This window comes from Sinocyclocheilus anshuiensis, unplaced genomic scaffold (assembly GCF_001515605.1).
Source record: "Sinocyclocheilus anshuiensis isolate Anshui unplaced genomic scaffold, SAMN03320099.WGS_v1.1 scaffold472, whole genome shotgun sequence".
In the NCBI taxonomy this organism is placed as follows: domain Eukaryota; kingdom Metazoa; phylum Chordata; class Actinopteri; order Cypriniformes; family Cyprinidae; genus Sinocyclocheilus; species Sinocyclocheilus anshuiensis.
The window spans coordinates 502,857-524,773 of NW_015557102.1; the positions used below are offsets into that span (position 1 = coordinate 502,857).

A 21,917-nucleotide genomic window follows, 5' to 3' on the forward strand; every position below is an offset into this window, starting at 1 on the left:
AGGTTTGTCTTAAGTTTACTGCTTAAATTAGCTCGACACCAGTTCAGCAGAGATAAGATTTTGTTCGTTTACTTGCGTTTTGCTTTGGGTGACAGCTGAAAAGCTGAGATGATTTCCCGTTACTGACGCAGGCTTCCTGGATGGCTGCTGGAGGGAAATTCCGTTGCTGATTGGTTGGTCGCTTTGGCGCCGGAATGACGTTTGGATGACGTCCTTTGGGGAAGCCCTCGTTGGATTGGTTGGTTGCCGGGTTACGGAAGAGGCTTCAGCAGTCCTGCTAAAAGGTCTGAGTTTGCAAGACTTTTAGTTCTTTGAAGAGTTACGAAGCTTCAACTGAAGTGTTTGAGTTCTGATGGTCGATCGCCTGATGGTTCAGCTTGTGAGCACAAGATAGAGTGCTCTCCACACGGCGACAAGGCCTTGCTCGAGAAAGCAAGTGGCGAAGAGCCTGCTTTCGGGAGAGCAAGCGGCAAATGCCTTCACTCGAGAGAGTAAAACAGCGAGAAGCAATTGAATCTGAGGTGCAAAGGGGTTTTGGTCCGTGGCATAAGCCCACCCTACGGCGCGATCTGCCAATCGGCTTCTTGCAAGGCGGAGCATGCATACACTTAACAAGAGGCTTCAATTCATCATGTGGGGGAAATGTCTTTGCAGGTTTTGTTAATAACTTCTATAAAGTGTCGTACCACACACACTGTTCAAAATAACACATTTTCCTTCATACCAAGGTTATTCGAATATCATGACCATTCCTACAAGCCCAAACTTCGCATATCTGGCATACCTTTTAATAACCTTATTTCCTAAAAAGGGTAATGAACACTGATTAAAGTTGCACCGATTACATGAAACACGTCAAGCATATATATAAGACATACAACATATTATTTGTGAATATATTGCCCCGATACTTTTCAATGATTTTCAATGATTGTCTGTGTACGTTTCGTTTCTTTGTCTGTGACAAAAGGAGTTTGTAAGGGTTTCAGTCATGCAGGAAGCAGATGGTCAAACAGTCATATGGCGTCACGCTGTATATCCCGTGCTTGTAGGCCCGAGGACGTGATTAAATTACTGTCCTTTTCCTGGAGGACGATGACACAAGACATCGTGGTTTCTATATGTTGTGAACGACCCTTCCAGTCCTGATACAAAGAAAGCTTTGTTGTCTCTTGATTGGATTAATCTTTAATCACTCCTCTGAGTAGATGACGACAAGACTGGCAGGAAATCCCCCCCGAATATTGGAGTCATGTGCTGGGATGATTCCATGGCTTATCAGTGTCTGTTATATATATAGAAATCCCTACACAGTGATTCTAAACTAGGGGGCCATGGCCCTCCAGAGGGCCTCAGCAAACTCCCGAGGAGACCTCAAGATGATGTAAAGAATAGTTCACCCAAAAAAATTAAAATCTACTCACCCCTAAGGCCATCCAAGATGTAGATGAGTTTGTTTCTTCAATGAAAGCAATATTATGGATAGAGGACTTGTATTTTAGCTGGATGTTAAAAATGTCTTGATGGATTTATTTATTACAAACCAAAATTTAGAAGACACAAAAAGATCATAAAGTTGTTGTAAAACGAATCCATATGAATTAAGCAGGGGTGTATTCCAGAAAGCAAGGTTAACTTACCATCTGCTAAACCCTGAACTCTTGGTTGATTAACCCAAACCTTGCTTACTCGAGGTATGTTGGTTTCAAAAACGCATCCGGGAGCAAGTTCATTCAGCCCAGAGCACGTTCCTGGTTAACACACACGACTTTCTCAAAAGAGCGACGAATCGACGAGTCACTATGGAAACGGATGCTAAGAAAAAGTGCGCCATACTACTTTCTGCGCCTTTCTTCTTCTTCTGTTCAGAGGACATTTGCATACTTGGTTCATATCGCCACCTAACTGGTGGTTGTGCAGTCATATTTCTTTTTTTTTCCGTTTAATCTTTAATCTTTGAGAATAAGAATTATATTGTTGGTTTGATGCTAATTATATAAGTCTTATCAGATATGTATTTCCGGGAGTAAGTTCATTCAACACAGAGTATGTTCCTGGTTAACACGCAACACATTCTCAACTGTATATATATTATATATATAAATAATACATAATATTGTGCGCAATCTGTCACGCTCACTGGAGTCTCGTCAGTAGGTCACGCATGCGCTGATAGCTCTGAAGTGAACTAACCCTGAAACATAACCTACTCCGGAGCAGGTTATGTTCACAGAATAAGTTGCTATGGCTACTTGCATACCCTGAAAGTTACCTCCATTTTTGAGAATAAGTTGCTATGGCTACTTACATACCCTGAAAGCTACCTCCTTTTTTGGAACCGAAAGCTGAAACAATTGCATCTCTTCACAAGACTGGGATTAAACTGCTTTATTCATATGGACTTATTTTACAAAGACCTTTTTGTATAAGTTTGAATTATCTGGACATTCAATGGAGGAATAGAAACCTCTCAGGTTTCATTAAATCAATCTCAATGTGTGTTTTGAAGATTAACCACATGTTTGGAAGGACATGAGGGTGAGTAAATGACAGAATTCAAATTACTGAATGAACTATCCCTTTAAAGCTGATTTATACATCATTAGCAGCACAAACAATCCCCTGTCTTCCACTGGTTGGACATACAGTTGGGTAAACTGCCCTGAAATAACACCATTAGTTAAACCAGAACTTGAACTTTGAAGTCCCTCAAACAAACAAAAGCGATGTTATGACAGAACAGCCTCCAAGTTTTCTGATTGGCTAAATTGTGTGGGCCGCATTTTACTTCCTTTTGCCATTTACAGGGGCTGACACACAGAGATAAGTGTGATTTTTATCTGGCAGTAGGGTCATTTTATCAAATGGTAGCATTCCATAAACAATATTTTACAGCAACTGTTCTTTGATACAATGGTGATTCAGATTCTGTCATCCCAATGCCTACAACCTTTGGAACACAGGCCACTGGACAACAGGTCACCCCATACTAAATGTGCTCAGACATCTGCCCTATAAATCTCCATAAGTATGGCAAGCTGTTTTAACCTTTATTCCCGAAAACTATCTACCAATTTTATATTACTACCTTTTTTTAATTCTTACCAAGTAATCCAGAGATGCTAGTACTTGCAACTAGCCACTATAGCTCATATTACTATAGTCTAGAAAATGTAAATACTTTTGTTTATGCCTTTATACTTGCCAGTAACTATAGTTATTAGTATATGTCCCTGCTTTTTAGGGCTAAAATAACAGAAATTAGTTGGAATTTATCAGACAATAGTTTTTATACAATTTATAACTTTTTAATAAAACTGTATAGTAGCCACCCTGACTAGTCATTACAAATATGTAAAGCTATTTTATATAAAAAACAACTGTAACTAGTAGTGAGACATGCTAGAAGTAACAATTTGGATAGATACTAATGCTAAAAAAAGGTCAATTAATATTTAACAACATCTAATATCTATTACAGCCTCAATAAATACTAGTAACTATTGGAATAGATATGATTAACTAAGCTCCAATCAAACCAGGATGCTTCAATCTCATTCAATCATACTGCATTTTCAACATATGCATCCATTTAAGGCATCTATGTCCCCTAGAGGTGTTTTAATGCAAATCATCTTCTTAGAAGCTAGGATGTAGGGTCTCTAAAATAATACTTCTCGTCTCACACTTGGTTGCACACACACACACATTTCCCGTTTTGTTTTTATTCCCCTTAAATTGAATGTGACTAGCTCTATAATTGTGGAAAATAGGTTGTGTATTATAACACTTAAGCTACATCAATACTCTTCATTCCTGAGGCTGTTATTATTCGAGTGGCCAAAGGCTCTTAGGTCTGGCATTCAATCAAATACTACAAAAACCAAGCCACAGTCTTAAGTGTTCTGCACGTGCTTGGTTAAGTTCACAAGACAGAACATCCAGACATACAAGAACTGTGGTAAGTGTTACAATGAATAGTTATTGGATTATGTTATCTGAAAACAAAAATAAAAATGAAACACTATGGAGTCCAAACAAGGGATCAATTCTTTAATCATGACTGTGATAAGATGTCTTTGCTTCTGTATGCTCCAAACAGACCTTAAGTACAAAGTACAAAAGGACAAAATTGTGACAATTAACAATTTGTTCATATTCCGATTCGTATTTCGCATTCGTAATGGTTTCATTAACTCTTTCTGTACTGTCAAGGAAAAAAATATTTTAAAATAGTAATGTGAATAACTGGCAAATTTGATTTTGATCATTAAAAAAGTAAACAATTCTTGCAAAAGACATAAAATGCAACCCAAAAATTTAAATAATAAACAATAACACTAAACAAACATGTTGTAACATTTTTATTCATTTATTTATTTTCATAAATATTACTGACAAAACTCCTAATGTGCAAGATTTAAATCTCATGAGCCACAAGTTGTATGCATGTCAACAGTTATATGTTAGGGAATCACCTACACTGGTTGCAAAATACTGTTTTGTTTTTGATTCAGAAAAAAGATAAATAATCATTTGTTCAGGAATCAGACTGGCTGCACTGGTCACGCTGTATGGTTTTGATTTGCTGAAAAAAAAGAAGTAATTGACCTTTTGACCTCAAAAATGCAAATACGAAGAATTTCAAAGGTAGTATAACTGATAATACTATTGCAGTATTTAATAATTTGCAAAGAATATCCAACATGTAATATGCTGATTATTCCATGATAATTCTCTAAAGTCTAGGGATGGGAAGATTCCCCGATTCGCTCGGTGCATCGGCATAAAAAGTTAATGATGCGATGCATCGGTTTAAAAAGTGTGTATCGGCTACCAGTTGGCATTTGTATCGTGATGTATCGTTTCTAATATATTTGCATCGGTAAAAAACTATTTATTTATATATAATTACTAGTGGATGCGCTATACTTTTATTATTTAGAAAGTATTTGTTGTTGGACATTAAATGTGCCTTTTGTAGAATTTTAAACCTTCAATTTCTTTATTATTTATTTTCATTTTAATTCAGTGATTTTAATGCTTTAAAGAGCAATTTTAGATTGTAATGTTCTGCTATCTGTTCTGCAAAGGTACAGCTGTCAAAACCAGAGAGAGCCTTTCTGCTTGGCTAGAAACTGTAAAAAAAAAAAGTCAAATAATAGCGTTCCTTAGTTTTGAAAAAAAAAAAAAAGTGTCTTACCTGCATTGCATGACTTTTATCCGCGTATCCTTTAACGAAGAGCCAGTACGCAGTTGTTGCCAGGCTGGGTCCCGGTAGATCAGCTATGGTTTTGCAGTTTCCAGTGATCGATGTTGCGTTGTGCAAATCTACATCGCCTGCTTGAGACTTCAGGGTTCGCGCTATGAATTCATAAAATGGCGCATATTTTTTGCCAACATGAGCTGCGAGACGATCAGCTTTTACAAGAGAAGACAACATTATGACTGGCGTCTGTCGAACTGGACATCTGAAACTAGACGACAGCATACTACTAAGATGTTTTGTGTCAAACCCTGGGCGGGATTCATAGTGTCTCAAAGCCTAGTGAACTGCCTACATAGACAACATTGCCACGTTTCAAACCAAAACGCCTATAATGCTCAACAAAGCCATCTAGATAAACGGTTCACTGGGTCTATGGTTTTGAGACACAGCCCGGAACGTTGCGCACACACCCAGAGTTTGACACAATGTAAATGTCACACGTGGAAAAACACGAGGCGTTACTGTTTAGTCACCTATATAAAGGTATACTAGGGTTCTTTTTTTTTTTTTACAGCTAAAACAAAACACTACCGTTCTGAAGTTTCGGGTCAGTAAGTTTTTTTTGTTGTTTTTTTTTTTTAAGAAAAAAAGAAATTAATACTTTTATTCAGCAAAGATGCATTAAATTGATCAAAAGTGACAGTAAATACATTCATACATTTGTATTTCAAACAAATGCTATTCTTCTGAACTTTCAATTCATCAAAGAATCCTGAAAAACTTGTATCAGAGCTTCCCTTCCACGAAAATATTAAGCAGCACAACTGTTTTCAACATTCAAAACAAACAAACAAAAGTTTCATCAGCAAATCAGCTGAGCACCAAATCAGCTTTAGAATGATTTGTGGAGGATCATATGACACTGAAGACTGGAGTAATAGTAATAGTAGAGAAAATTGTTATTTTAAATTATAAATATATTTTACAATATTGATCAAATAAATGCCACCTGGGCAGGTATCAGGGACATCTTTCAGAAACATAAAAAAAAAAATAGCTTACAGACCACAAACTTATGCATGCTATATGGCTACAACGTAAAAATATATATTTTTTAGAATTAAAAATAAGGAGATAAGCAATTTGAAAGATAACTACACAGCTATAGCACTCGCAGAGCAATTTCTAGCTGTAAAAATATTAAAACATAAAAGTACACGACTCTAAGATGTACTATATTTCAAGCAATCAATATAGCACCATGAAATGTGAAATAAATATCTTTTATTTATTTTCATCATCATTAGCAACACTTTACAAAGTGCCAGCCGTCATAGACAATCTCATGATGTCATCCTGCAAGTAGGCCGATCAGTCCTGCCATCAGCAGACCACAGAGCCCCGGTGGGCCTTTATGATGCCAATCATGCTTCAAATTTCGAGTTAAAAAAAAAATATATATATAAAAAAAATATGCGTACCACTGATATACAGATTTGATATAAACAGGCTTATTGGTCACAAACCAAATTGAATTATAAACATGGCTTTTCTCATACAATAGACAAAGAGGACAAACAACAGATAGAAGTTCTGTACCAGATAAGTGTACTGTCTAAAAAAAAAAAAACGTACATTTCATTTCAAAGTTCTAAACTTCTTTTGTTTTAGTCTTTTTTTTTTACTTTTCTGTCATCAGTTGTACAAGGCGCAAGGCATTGAGTGCGCTGGCAATAATCTCATTCAACCGGCACACAGAAAAGAAGTCTCTTTGAAACACAGACAGTCAAACACACTCAGACGATATATAACACTCACACGAACAAATACAAAGTGCATTCATGACCCTGGAGTGCCAGAAGTGGCGTGTTTCGCTGACGAATCCAGCCTGTTTGAGTTAATGGAAAACTTCCTGTAATTACTTTCATAAATAAACAATGCATTCTGCAGCGATGGAACTCTATTGTTAAACTGGAGAGATATTTCGAAGAAGAAAAATCCAACAATTTATATACAGGCAAATCGTTGAATGATGCCACCCAGTGGTGAAAAAAAATCTGACATTACATTCCAGTAGGAAGATTCTCAATTTGCTTTACAACAAACTCCGGCCAGGATACCAGTCATGTTGGTCCAAGTCAGTTTCTTTGGCACCAGTCAGCATTTAGACATTCGGCTCTCATTTTCTAACTCTGAATTTACAAAAAAACAGACATCATTTGTCTGTTAATTTCGCAAGTGTGTTCATTTGAGGAACGAGTTGCGACATAACAGTGGCAATGAATTGACCACAGAGAGAGCAGACTTTACATCAGTGAGTGACCATGTGACCAACCTAACCAACAAGGCTGGTAACCAGGTTAATCGTTTCATCTCATATCCGCTTGAACAGAAAACAAGCATTCAGATCGCACGTCGCTTACAAACACACAGAATGACGTGACGAACACTGGCAAAAGTATTAAAATCAGTGTAAAAATCATGGTCTCAAAATGTGCAAACATTTCAGCATCAAAAAGACAATTTTAACAGTACATACGTTACAAACATACACTGCCTACTTTTCGTGTAGTATGTCTGTACACCATCCTAACGAGTAATGCTTAAATGAAAATAAATGTGGCTTTAGTTCTATGACCTGGCACTTTAAAACTCTACAGACCAGGAATTTTGCTCATTATACTGGGTGCGGAGAAATTCCTTCAAATACTGCCACAGCAACCCAGGGTTGCCATGGCGGGCCCAAATCACATGGCATTATACAAGAAAAGAGTTTAAAAAAACAGCTGCAAGGGGTAAGAGCAAACAAAGTGGGCCTGCCCATGTTTAAATGACTGAAGGGGGCCTCGGATAGAGAACTGCTAATACAGTAGGTCTATTGTGTGAGCGGGTCTTCCATGTCCAACACTCCCAGATATCATGACCCAGAACAGCCGCATGAAATCATTCCGAAGTAACTCTACACAATGGAGGTAGACTTTCTTAGTCACCAACAGAAAACTGTAAATGTTTGCTTGGAGTGTAATCATACCATCTGAAAAACGAGTACCACATGCAGTCTCATTGCTATAGTTACTCCTACTGACAGCAAAAGGCTAGTTTCTCTCATTTTATCACACTCTATCGGCCCGGGGTAGTTTACGCTGCTACAGTTACAGCGTTCACACCGAACGAGTTCTTGCACTGACACAGCTAGACTGATCACATTTGAAAAGAATGATTATAGATGTGTTCATTGTTTTAAAATGAACAATGAGCCGCGGACACATGGGTCAATGATACATAGTAGCATTCATGATTCTTAAAAAAAAGTATGTTTTGTTCTCATGTTGGTTTCATATGAGTTGGTGTTTAATAACTTTACTTGAATACAATTGAGTGTACATTTTTACATAATTAATTTTAAAAAATAAATACATTTTTCAAGTAAAAAAGATTATATTTTTATTACATTACATTTTTATTAATTAAATTAAATATAATACGTTTTTTGGGGTACTAACACCACATGATATTTTACAACCTAAACCAGTCATAAAAATAGGTACTGTCATACATTTTCTAATATTTTAAGAAATGGGTTTGCAGGGGCCCTGTATAGGAGTATAATTTCCTGATTTAAGTTTTTTTCTTGCGACTATCAGCTTGATAGTTTTAGCCAGAATTAGATTTAGCAAACAACAGTTCAAAAGTTAAAAAGAAGTATTGGTAAAGTTTTCAAATAAAATAATAAAAGACTAATAATAAATAATTAAAAATAATTGTTTTTATATTCATCTTCAGTCAAATTGCTTAAGGTTTTCTTTCTTTTTAAAAAAAATGCTTTTATTGAAGCTTTTTTCTTCATTATGATATCAGGACAGTTATTACCCTGACAAATTTGATATTATGCTCCAAATGCTCCTTTTTAAAAAAAAATATATTATGATTATGGCATACTGTCATTGACCCACATGTGTAAAACAAATTAACAATTCACAGAGAGAGAACGCAAGAACGTGTCCTGTGTGAACGGACCACAAGTATGAAGCTTATTCTTATTCTCAGGTCACTATAAGTAAGCAATAGGAAATCGCTGCTTAAATTTTAATTGTGTTTCCATTCTATGATTATTAAATTAACATAAGCATATGCTAACTCACTAATACCATACTCTCATAATTATGAGAGGGGAAGAATAAATAGCTTTCTAATCAAGAACGGCAGATTGTGACACAAGGAATGAAGAAAACAAACCTAATGGATTAAGGAGGGAGCGAGGGTAACCCCAAAAGGTACGTTATCACCTACGTCTGAAGGCAGGCACTATAGCACTATGTGGAGGAGAGATCTCTGAATGAGTCTTGAACAGCAATGTGACCACTCACTAAAATATTCAGAAGCGTTCACTAGCAGAAAGTGTGTAACCAAGTGCTTGACAAAGAGTGTGAACGGGTGAAACGTCCTGTCCCAAGGCATCGTGGGATAGCGAGGTTAATTTATAGGCAAACCGTTAGTACTGTCAAGTGCTGAGTATTGTTAGGATTTGTGAAATTCTGCATATTCTAATAGAAATACATTAGAGTGAAGACGACTTCTGATGAATTGGAACATCAGACGTCTGGTATGGAAAATATCAGCAGAACGGATCCAGGTTGTGTAGTCTTCACTAGAAGTGCACTTACAGTGTCAACTTTCATATTGAGAGCAATCCGTTTCTCTATTCAACTCTAAAGATCTTTGCACACGGAGTCAGAAATTCTCGTCCGAAATTTTCGCACATTAAAAAATAACTACGACCTCACGTTGTGTCAATCACGTTTCCATACTGCCTCCGAAACATTCACCCTTCATAAAAAAAAAAATTTGGATCAGGTTCGATTTTCTGCGTTTTCGCATCCGTAGCAAGCATTTTGATAGGAAAGGATGACGAATACGAAAAAACACATGAAAATTTCGGACTCAGTGTGCAAGGACCTTAACTCTCTATGCTCTTGAGATTTATAATGGAATCAGAGCGATTCTTACTGTAACTGTCCAGGCACTAAACCCTGCCTGTGTGGTCTGGGTTTTTTTTTTTCTTTTTTTTTCTTCGCTTTGGTGAGTGATTGTTCAGCCTGCCTACCTGATCAGATTGAAGTGTACGGCACTGTTAAGAGAATGCACAGGTGAACCTGACCCGAGATCAGTTTGCCAGCAGAGGGACCAAAGGGGGAAAGGCAGAGGCTGTTTATGCTGATCTAGAAACAGTATGAAGAGCCGAACTGTCCTAAATATTTCCTGTACAGACAAAGTCAGAAAGACTTGTGAGTAGCTGTGCATTAAACCTATACAATTCTAGAAAAATAACCGGACACTTAAGACAGAGTAGAATACAAAAAAAGAGGAAGGTGATGTCAAAAAGGCACACAGTAAAAACAGAAACAAAGCAGAAACAGGAACAAGATCCTGACGAATTCTAGAGCTGGAAAAAGCGAATACACTCCGGTATGTGGTTGCAATCAGAAGATGAGAGAGTTCAGCAAACACAAATATTTGTACAGCATAGTGAGTAAATATTCTACAGTAAGATCTTCCATCAGAGTTCATGTACGTGTGTGTGTATGTTCTAGGAGGACTGTGCAAGAAAATGAGAACTTTTAGAAGCCATGACTACCAGGCTGGAGAGTCCCGTGCATCCTGTCATCGATTCTGTTCGGTTTCATTTTTTCCTTTTACCCTTTAGCAGCGTATTGGTGTACCTGCCTTGTTCTGGGGTTGACATTCCAAGATCTTCCTGCATTAACCCAGTGCATCCAGAACCCACCCGGACTCCCCCAGAGCAAAGGCTCTCCACAATCATGGGGGATATCAAAACATTAAAAATGAATAAAAGAAAGCCTTAAAAGACAACATTCTCAAGTTTTTTTGGGGTACCGATATCCGTTTAGTCTTTAGGGGTACTTACCCCTGAGTGAAATTAAGGTGCAATGTTTTCATATGGAATCAAGCTGCTCCAAATCCCCATCCTGCTCCAGCAGAGGTGTGAGATTAGGCCACTGCCCTCTTCACTATGCGCTCTGATCAGAGTAGGGGCTCGTAGGCCTGCTGGGATAAGTCTGAAAAATGGATGGTCCTACAGACACTTTTGGAAGTCTCTGATTGGTCAGAGATGGAAGGGGGAGTGTCTAGTGGACGAAAGTGTGCCGTAATAGGTCCTCAGCAGCTGGACGCTGTTTAGTCTCCACAAAAATCCGTTTAAGGAAATCGCGGCAGTGATCCGACACGTGAGGCGGCAGAGTGGGGTTGGTGGGCTGTGTGGCTATTTTAAAAATGGCTGCCATTGCTTCGTACTCCGCCCAGGGCGGCCGCTGAGTCAACATCTCCACCACGGTGCAGCCGATGCTCCTGAAATCAGGAAGGAATTATTATCATAGTTGAAGTGAAACACAAAAACATATACACAATCTTTTCTCATAGTGTTCTTACAACATGCTAGAAACTGGACAGAGTCTTTTACACTGACCCAGGGCCATCAGAGGTCCTTATTGAAGAGCCCCGCAAGTATCACAATTTCAGCTTAAAAGGTTTAGTCACAATGAAACGGAAGTAGCCTTTTTCCTTCCATGTTGTGATGGACATTCAAGTTAAAATGAATATTGAAACAGTAAAAAAAATTACAGCAGGAACCTGATCCTACCCATCGGTTGTTGATTGAATGGAGACAGATGTGAACATAAACATGCAGTCAATTGTAAGAAAGGGATGGGTTTAAGTAATTTAAGTAGTCACCCGAGAGAAGTCTGTCATTTTGCCATCAAGTTATGACATTTTAATTAAAAATTAGCAGGTAAAAACTCATTTTTAAAAATGAAATATGAATTGACGAGTCGTTCGCAATCACATGCATTTACAAAAAAGATGGAAGTGAATTTTCATTTCATGCAGACTTTAAGGGCTTACCAGATATCAGCTTTCCTGCCATACCCCTCTCCGCTGATGACCTCAGGGCTCATCCAGTAAGGTGTACCTGTCACTGATTTAATGCCCGTTCCTGACAAGCAGATGGTCTGGAGCCGCCGACTCGCTCCAAAGTCACCCAGCTTCACATTACCTGCGGAGTCCCGTAGGATATTGGCACCTATATGAATGAAAGAACAGGGAAAAAAAGTTCATCATGGAGGGAAGGAATATTTGAGATTGCAAATTAAACAAGAATGTCAAAAGTAACTGTTATCTTGTTAAAAAGCAGAAAACATAACAATAGTACGGACTCGGTTTCATTCACGGGTAGAAAAATGCTCTGCCAATGTTCATTTTTAAAAGAAGTGTGAATATTTTGCTAAGGTACATTCAGAAGCATTAGAAGATTGAGGCATTTAAATGATAGTTGCAAAAGAAGTTTGAGTGCTATATGTGTATACATAAAAATAAAAAAACATTCAGTTCATCATAACTGACAACATCACATGCAGTTGTTTCACCTTTGATATCTCTATGGACGATCATATTACTATGCAGGTAGCACACGCCTTCTAGTATCTGCCGTGTATATTTACGTGTGACGTTCTCCGTCAGAGCACCATAAGACTTCAGCTGGTCTTTGATGGAGCCCTATAGAACATAAAATCTAAATTGATCAAAAAGAAAGACACAGTATCTACACAGCCCTGACTGGAAGTAGTTTCACAAAAGAAAATTGTTTGCAGGGATAAATATTCAGTAAATGAACAGTAAGTGAATCCATTACTGAATTAATGTGAGCTGTAACTGAACTGTAAGTTACCCTTTTAGTAATGTTTGATTTGAAAAGAACTAAGAACTGTTAGTGTGTTATGTATATTTACTGTTTGTGAGATAACATCAATGTAATTACATACAACAATGTACTTAAATGAACACATTCAGATATTTTTGTAATACATTTGTAATTACAGAGCTCCAGATTCATTCTTCCCACTGGTTGCTCTTTTGTGACTAACTTTCTCAGTTGGTAGCACGAGCACATGATTTGGTTGCAATAATGTTTTTTTGTTGTTTTTTTTTGCACTACAACATGGGATTAATCAATGCATGTTGATGAACTTTTATCATAGTTTATAGTTATATGGAAACGAAAGTGTTTAACATTCAACCGTTCTTTTTCTTCAGTAGTATTATTTGTGATTTGAATTTTGTGAACGGGAGTTCCTCTTTTGCTGTGTTATAAGCCGGGCTTCGGATGCTTTCACTTTCGAATTCGCAATCTTGTTGTCACGGTTTACAAGAAAAGATAATTGTCTGTTTTGCTTACATGCATCTACAGACCTTTCACTTCTTAAGCCTAAAAAAAAAGATGGATTAATTGTTATACTTAATTAAAAAGCACAACAACAATAAAACAGTAAGTTACAATGGCAACTAGCTTACAAAACGTTTATTAACAAAAATGAATAAGATGAGGCATGGCATACACCACATGCTGTATTATATAACGATTAATAAATTACAGAACGTTTAGCAAACACTGAGGAATCAAATAAATAAATAAATAAAAGAACCTCCATAGCGTAACGTGAGGTAAACAGCAAAGATAACAGGATTTTCAAAATGAAAACAAAAAGAAAAGTAAAACTAAATTGGCTGTCGGTGACAGTGCTTGCATGTTTTTTTTTCCCACAAGAATACCAACATGTTCACCTTCTCTGGTTTAAGTAGCAGTCTTTTACTTTAGCTTGAAAACCATCCATCGTTTCAACAATATTCATGTCATTTTTGCTGCGTGCACCTTCACGCTCCTGCTGACGCTGCAAGTATAAAGCAGGCTCTACACTCTAAGCGCTGTGCAGTTCAAGCGAGTAGCGCGGTTTCGTTATGCTTTCAGTTTCGTTTGCCATTTGATGTTTCTCATATGCAACAGAAATGGCAGCGCTTATAAGTTGAACAACGTGGTGGTCGCAGAAAAATGGTCGCAGTCTGGAGCCCTGAATTACATTTTAATTCTAAAAAAATAAGTTCAGGACACAGGCTTTTTTTAGTGCTGCAAAAACTTTAGAAAACACAGTAAGCATACAAGAATATGTGTGTTTAAGTGAATTAAAACATACTTACCCCAGGCATGTACTCCATAAAAATGGAAAGAGTTCTTTCATGTGTGTCCCGCAAGCAGCCATAGTACTGAACAATGCGCTCATGGAATAGATTTTTCAGCAGCTGAATTTCACACTCCAGAGCGCTCACCTCCTGAACACACATACAAACCATAATAAGTGCAAAGGTTCAACTAGACACCATACTAGCTGTACAAAGCCTTTAAAAAACGATGTTCACCTTGCTGGTTTTGTTCACCTTCTCTGGTTTAAGTAGCAGTCTTTTACTTTAGCTTGAAAACCATCCATCGTTTCAACAATATTCATGTCATTTTTGCTGCGTGCACCTTCACGCTCCTGCTGACGCTGCAAGTATAAAGCAGGCTCTACACTCTAAGCGCTGTGCAGTTCAAGCGAGTAGCGCGGTTTCGTTATGCTTTCAGTTTCGTTTGCCATTTGATGTTTCTCATATGCAACAGAAATGGCAGCGCTTATAAGTTGAACAACGTGGTGGTCGCAGAAAAATGGTCGCAGTCTGGAGCCCTGAATTACATTTTAATTCTAAAAAAATAAGTTCAGGACACAGGCTTTTTTTAGTGCTGCAAAAACTTTAGAAAACACAGTAAGCATACAAGAATATGTGTGTTTAAGTGAATTAAAACATACTTACCCCAGGCATGTACTCCATAAAAATGGAAAGAGTTCTTTCATGTGTGTCCCGCAAGCAGCCATAGTACTGAACAATGCGCTCATGGAATAGATTTTTCAGCAGCTGAATTTCACACTCCAGAGCGCTCACCTCCTGAACACACATACAAACCATAATAAGTGCAAAGGTTCAACTAGACACCATACTAGCTGTACAAAGCCTTTAAAAAACGATGTTCACCTTGCTGGTTTCTGGGCTATCCGGGTCAAACTGCACCTGTTTAACAGCCAGTTCTCTGCCAGTGTCAGCATCGTAGCATAAAAACACTCGCCCGAACGCTCCTTGCCCCAAAAGCTTGCCTAGACGCCAGTTTGTGGGAGCCCGAGGGGCTATAAACAAAAGAAAGAGGCAATTACACACAGAACAACACACTATACAGAGTTTCCCCTCAGCTTTTTGACCAATTTATTTAAATTAATTTTGTAGTCCAACATGTTTTACTGGATTTACAATTTATTGTACAAGACTCTAAAAATCGTTTAATAGATAATGTACTCACGAAGAGCAATTTCAAGAAGGTTAAGAAATTTTGTAGGATAGGACTATGACTGAATGAAGAAAACTAGGCTAAGATATTACTGGTTGCACATGTACAAACATTTGGGGTCAGAAAGTTGCTTTAATGTTTTTGAAGTCTTTTATCCTCAATCTGCAGCCTGGGGAGATATTTTATCAAAAAAATACTGTAAAAACTCTATAATACTAATTCAATTTAAAATAACTTTCCTATCTTAAAATACATTTAAAAAATGTAAATTATCCTGTGATGGCAAAGCTGAATTTTCAGCAGCCATTACACTCCAGTCTTCGGTCTCGCATAATTCTTCAGAAATCGGTCTAATATGCTTTCTTATTATACCAGTTAAAAACAGTTATGCTGCTTAATTTTTTTATTGATTAGAAAGCTTAAAACAACAGCATTTTTTAAATAGAAATGTTTGTAACCCTAACCCTAGATTTTCTATTGTGACATTATAAATTACTTTACTGTTACTTTTGTTCAATTTAATGTATCCTTACTGAATAAATGTATTTTAAAAGGGTGTATATAAAATACCTTTAAAATATTGGGTTATTGGAAAGCAACATATATTTGCAGCTGATCAAATTACAAATGCACACCTCAAACTCAAGGATAATTGGTAGTGTCACATCTGACAAATCAGAACTATAATAAGCTTCATCTGCATGTCAACACCAAGTTAACATTAGATCAGCCACAATGTCAACATTGTTAATACAAAGGAAACTGGTACAAACAGAAGATGTTCTCCTCCAAACCCTAAATGCACTCACAGCGGCTTGGAGGGCTGATGTCCATGACTGAGAGAGTGGGGTTAGAGCTGGGCTCTATGTCGCTGCCGCGGCGTCTGCGCCCTGGTTCCTCTAGCTCAGGAGTAAAGATGCTGCTTCCACTGCTAGTGCTGGGGCTCTGCTGCTCTGTTGGACTGAAACTCACTGGAGAACGAAAACCATGAGCCTGAGTCCGCCGTGCCCTGGGAAAGGTCTTTCGCCCTGAGCGGAGAAAGATGATCCAATTTAGGAACAGCGCATGCAAGCTTGGTTTTGCTTTTTGGAAAAATTACCAAAGCTTCTGTTTATGGCCAAGGTCCAACATAACCTCACCATCGCTGTAGTCGTGCAGACCAAACGAGATGGGATATCGCCTAGGATAGGTTCCTCCCTTCCCTGTTTTTTCAAACACTGGTATATCGTACTCTGTGAAACAGAGCAGAAACAATCAAGATTGCATTTCTAAGTCTATCTAACGTTAGTATTCATGTGACATCAAAGCAGAAAAATCAGCAACAGCTTACCAGGGAACTCTTGATGGTTATCAGGGTAGCTCAGGGCTCGAGGCATACGGGATTTAGGACAGGTATCCCTGTAAGAGATCCATCAAAAAAAAAAAAAATCACTGAGTATTTTAATTTAACAACATGCAGGAACTGTACATTACAGTTCAAAAAGTCTCTCATGCTCACCAAGGCAGCATTTATTTGATCAAAAAAGCAAAAACAGTATTATCACTATTTTAAAGGGGTCATATGATGCAATTTCAAGTTTTCCTTTCTCTTTGGAGTGTTACAAGCTGTTCGTGCATAGATGAGATCCCTAAAGTTGCAAAGACTAAAGTCTCAAACCCAAAGAGATATTCTTTATAAAAGTTAAGACTCGTCCACGCCCTCCTAAAACGCCTCGTTTAAACACGCCCCCACATGTTTAGGTCACTGTGTGGGAAGATTTGCATAACACCGCCCAAATGTTCACGCAAAGAAAGGCAACGTAACTTTGATTTATCGCCACCATGTCGTGGAGATGCCATGTGTTTCGTTGAGAAAGCAAAACTACTTTGTTTGGTCTTCCAAAAGAGGACACAACTAGAAATCAGTGGTTAAGTTGCATTTACAGCACTGTTCCAGAACAGTTCAACCCAAATATTCAGATGTGTGCAGCGCATTTTTACGGAGGATTGTTTCCTGAACCTGCAGAGTAGCCTACAATGCCGGCTGTGGAGTAACACCAGACTGCACTCTGGAGTACTTGCGGCTGTGCACAAAGTTGTTTCTATAAAGTGGGGCAATTCCAACTTTGCAAGGACAGTCTGGTGCTTCTGACTCACAGCCTGTAAGTAACGTTACGTTTTCATATTTAAAGAATTTGCCACTGATGATTCAAACGCGAGTTTTGAGCAGTGTAGAGTAGCGCTTGTTGTTTGTCATTTCTCCGATCACAAATTCAGACATGGTTTTATGTTTACGCGGCACGATACGCAGCGCAATGCGTAAAAAGACAGTATAAGTCATTATAATCAGTAATTATGTCCCCACTGGATGCAACAAATGCCTCGTTTGTAATGGGTTTTATTGGTTCTGTCTCGTCGCGCCGGGACATGGCATCACAGTATGGTAAGGGGCGTAACATTTCCGTCACACGCTTTAGGTATTCGGCCAATCACAATGCACTGGATAGCTGGCCAATCAGCGTACACCTCGCTTTTCAGAACGATGAGCTTTGTAAAAATCGACGCGTTTCAGAATCGCGGGGCATAGAGGAGAAACAATAATGTACAGTATGTGGAAAATAATGTGGTTTTTTTTACCTAAAACCGCATAAACACATTCCATTACACCAAATACACAAAATAATGTTCTTTTTAGCAACGTCATAAGACCCCTTTAAATAATGCTTTTTCTATTTTAATATATCTTCAAATGTAATTTATTCCTGTGACGCAAAGCTGAATTTTCAGCAGCCATTACTTCAGCCTTCAGTGCCACATGATCCTCAGAAATCATTCTAATATGCTGATTTGTAGCTCAAGGATCATTTCTTATTATTATTAATGCTAAAAACAGTTGTGCTGCTTAATACAAGAGATGCACCGATCGAACAGGCAGGGACCGGAATCAGACGATTTTCCGCATGATTGGCCTGGACCAGTGAGTCTGCGGTCAGGCTGCCGATTTGAGCTGGTCCATTTTGACGTCACACTTACTCTTACATCTGCATGTAAACATGTCACTCCACTGCGAGTCAAGAAGACACAAAGTTCGCAATTTGTAATACGTGTAGGGCCAAAGTAAACTGTGGGGGAACCACAGGGCTCGATTAACGCTGGTCCAAGTAGATTTTTTAAAGGGGCAAGTTAAAGAGAATTTTACTTGCTCAACCAGACAAGAAGCCTGATTAAAACCTCAATAACAAAAATAACTAGTGAAGCACAAACTTGGCGACCAAAAATTTTCACGCGAGAATGATTCTGAATTTATGCATTCAGTGTAAACAGCGACTGATAATGTAAAGCCAGATGAGGCTTGCGCATCCTGTCTGAGTGAGAGTGAGAGAGAGAGATTTGTGCAGAAATCAAATCAAATGAGCGCAACACAAAAAAAAGTTATAGATGCATACAAAAAAAAAAATTTATAATATAAGATTTAGGCAAGCAACATTTGCATCAACACAATTGCAATGTAACACTGATTTTATACAATAGTAGTTCAATAAACAAGAAGTTAAAATTAAGTGACTTACATTTTAGGCACAATATGGACTGTTTGCTCAATTTCGCTGAAGAAAATCGTTCTAATCAAAGCCACAGCAGAACTGGGGCCGGTTGCATAAAAGGTTTAGACTAGTCTTATAAGTTAGTCTTCTAATTTTTTTCTTTAAGACTGGTAATATTTTTTTTAATTCAGTAACATAAAAGCATAGATTAATCTAATTTGAATACAAAAATAAGACTGATAGCCCTTTGGCTAACTGCTAGTTGCTCAAACTCATACTTTTAACATAGAGGCTAGGTTTATACAATTGGCCCCTGTCTCCCAGCAACACACAGCGTGTTTTGTTACTGAATGAATCCATGTTTTTGAACGATCGAGGGAGTCAATGATTCGGCAACTCATTCATAAAGAAAAATCATTTTCCTCGATTCTGAATGAATAAGCCATTTGAACGAATCGGTTGAATGAATGACTAAATGACTCTCTCATTAAAACAGTCATTTGCTGCCTCCTACTGGTGGTTTGGTTTCATATTTAAAAGTATCATTGCATTTTTTCAAATTTCTTCTTTGTATATTCAAAAAATATTTAAAACATTAATCTTATCAAATTATTTATGCATTTGAAATTCTGCGGTGTAAATGCATTTATGGCACCTCAGCTTCATCAAACAGTCTGTGTAAATACATCTAATGCCACTTCAGATGCAGCTTCCGTTTCCTGCAGTAGAAAGATGATTTCATTTGATTTCATTTGAATGACAACAACTCTACAGTCTCATTATTCTAACTGAATTAATTGAAACAATGTAAGAATTTGATGTGAAAGATAACACATTTAATAAGGTTCGGGAAAAAATGACCATTTACAAACAGCGGGAAATATCATCCGTTTTGTTATATACAGCAACTTTCAGTTAATTTACTCTTTCCAGTCACAGAGCACTTTATTTTGAGAGCCGTTTATGTGAGAGAACATCTGTAACTTAGTCTAGATCGGGGGAACTGTAATGTTCAATAATTTCTTTTATTATGCAAATAATTTTTTGCATTGAATTTTTTTTTTTTTTTTTACATATATGCTGTCAATTATAGTTCTTAGAAAGAAAATCAGTATTGGCAGGTCACTCTTACAAAAAAAACGGAAATCGGAATCAGCCAAGAAAATTGCAATCGGTGCATCTCTACTTAATACTTTTCCTGACATACTAAAGGAATGCTGTAGACACAAGTTCAGATTGCATTTTCAGTAATGCATTTGTAAAAGGAAGTCTATGGGCAAGGCACCATCTTCAGTAATAGTTTGATTGTGGCTACATGTATGTGTGGGTTAGTTGTTCACCTATCAAGTGGACTGTCCAGTGAAGGACAGCTGCCTGACGCTGAATTCTCAGGACTGCTCATAGACAGAGGGTCCAGCATCTATAGAGAGAAAAACAGGAAAATATAAATGAGCCATCAGGACACAGGCTGATTATGCTACTGCTTAGTAAACCCACATCAGCTCAACCAGACTTTGTACCTGGTCCATGCTCTCTGGTATGAACTCGCCCTCACTGTTAATGCTTGTGAAAGAGCCGTTTCTGGCCACCTGCTGCAGAGCATCAGGAATATAGCCTGGAGGAGGAGAGCTACGATCGGTTGACTGAGAACCTGGAGAAGAATCAAGAGAGCAACAAACACCTTACACACTTTCATAATCTGAACAGAATGGAGTCAGGTAGATCAAGGTGAGGGATTGAAAAGTAAAAGTGATTTGTCAAATCAACCCAAATGGAAAGTCATTTCAGAAGAAGAGTAAGTCACTATATTTTGATTAAAGATAATGAAGAGATTTTTTCTTTCAATGAATTGAGCACAATGAGGCCAAGAGTGTGCATTTAAAAAAGTAAATGGGGTCAATTTCGTATTTATGTTGACTTCTGTCATGGATGCAATTCAAAACCACTGAGTGCAACCCACCTATGAGTGCCAGCATGTTCTTTTTATCTGCAACACTGAAGTCTGTGTTGTCCAAGTTCTCGTGAGCTGGCAACAGGTCCTTACTGGAGACAGAGTTCTGAAAGCACAAGAACATTTGAAGCATTTATCTTTTAGATTAGGTCACAGGTCTCAGACTAGCACTTTTTCTCTGAACGCAATTTATAATGCCCACTGACCTGAGTACAGGAGGGGAGCACAAGCAGGATTTTTAGGCTCTTCATATGCACTGATCGATCCAACAGCTCCACGGCCTTATCCAGATCGTCCTGAGTACTCAACGGAATCACAAGCTACAGGACAGAGAAAAGGAAACCAGGCTTTCTGTTATGAAAACATTCAAATAAACATACCATAAATATGGTAAAGCTGTAGTAGCATCTTTTACCTCATTATTGGTGTAATGCAGGTCCATGGTCTGCCCAAATGCTACTTTAGCTTTGGCGCTCAGATCTTCAAGACTGACAGGTCGAGGGAACTGCAGGATCCTTAAGTAACACATAATGCATTACTTTACTAATTACTTGAGAAAAGTAATCTGATTGCGTAACTCAAATGACTTGAAATGTGTTACCCCCAACACTGGTGATCATATCAAAATTACAAAAATAAATAAAAATCATTCATTCATATTCCAGTGTGGCATCTATTCTGGCAGTGTTTGGTTCTTAGTATTTGCATAAACACACACAAACACATTAAGACACACACTCAGATGCACACAAACACATGACTACCCAAAACTACATCACTAATCCACTAACACTTTAACGAAATAAGAAGCCCCTTAGTTCATTTGGCTTAGACCAAAACATCTTATGTAAAGTGAATAAAAGTGGGAATAAAAACGCAGGTTTGGACTAGCTAACACAAGAAGATCCATTACACGGCGTCTACAGGGCTCAGTCGGACAGGTTTAATTAAAGGGGTCATATGATGCTATTTTAAAGATCATTATTTTGTGTATTTGGTGTAACAGAATATGTT

At 37.8% G+C, this 21,917-nt stretch overlaps 2 protein-coding genes and 2 long non-coding RNA genes across 4 annotated transcripts in view; 2 read left to right on the forward strand and 2 right to left on the reverse strand.

Moving 5' to 3' along the window:
• The window catches only part of LOC107677609 (cytochrome P450 27C1-like), a 21,567-nt gene extending 15,943 nt beyond the window's left edge, over positions 1–5,624 (reverse strand). Inside the window, exon 1 of the mRNA XM_016472564.1 lies at positions 5,204–5,624. Within this exon, the coding sequence (XP_016328050.1) occupies positions 5,204–5,491 (288 nt within the window). The 5' untranslated portion in view covers positions 5,492–5,624. The remainder of the gene's footprint in view (positions 1–5,203) is intronic.
• On the forward strand, positions 122–2,186 carry LOC107677610 (uncharacterized). The gene is made up of 4 exons (XR_001632864.1): positions 122–306; positions 1,106–1,113; positions 1,453–1,455; positions 2,177–2,186. It is a non-coding gene; the product is annotated as an uncharacterized LOC107677610 (long non-coding RNA).
• Positions 5,625–10,103: 4,479 nt separating the features above from the next.
• LOC107677577 (uncharacterized) overlaps positions 10,104–21,917 on the forward strand; it is a 25,054-nt gene continuing 13,240 nt past the window's right edge. Inside the window, exon 1 of the long non-coding RNA XR_001632861.1 lies at positions 10,104–10,437. This is a non-coding gene — a long non-coding RNA (uncharacterized LOC107677577). The remainder of the gene's footprint in view (positions 10,438–21,917) is intronic.
• The window catches only part of LOC107677576 (mitogen-activated protein kinase kinase kinase 2-like), a 16,254-nt gene continuing 4,613 nt past the window's right edge, over positions 10,277–21,917 (reverse strand). The window contains exons 5-17 of the mRNA XM_016472511.1: positions 21,319–21,418; positions 21,110–21,223; positions 20,913–21,009; positions 20,473–20,603; positions 20,293–20,372; positions 16,762–16,829; positions 16,571–16,663; positions 16,241–16,459; positions 15,125–15,273; positions 14,906–15,037; positions 12,652–12,781; positions 12,131–12,308; positions 10,277–11,575 (exon numbers count right to left, since the gene is read on the reverse strand). Of these exons, the coding sequence (XP_016327997.1) occupies positions 11,356–11,575; positions 12,131–12,308; positions 12,652–12,781; positions 14,906–15,037; positions 15,125–15,273; positions 16,241–16,459; positions 16,571–16,663; positions 16,762–16,829; positions 20,293–20,372; positions 20,473–20,603; positions 20,913–21,009; positions 21,110–21,223; positions 21,319–21,418 (1,711 nt within the window). The 3' untranslated portion in view covers positions 10,277–11,355. The remainder of the gene's footprint in view (positions 11,576–12,130; positions 12,309–12,651; positions 12,782–14,905; positions 15,038–15,124; positions 15,274–16,240; positions 16,460–16,570; positions 16,664–16,761; positions 16,830–20,292; positions 20,373–20,472; positions 20,604–20,912; positions 21,010–21,109; positions 21,224–21,318; positions 21,419–21,917) is intronic.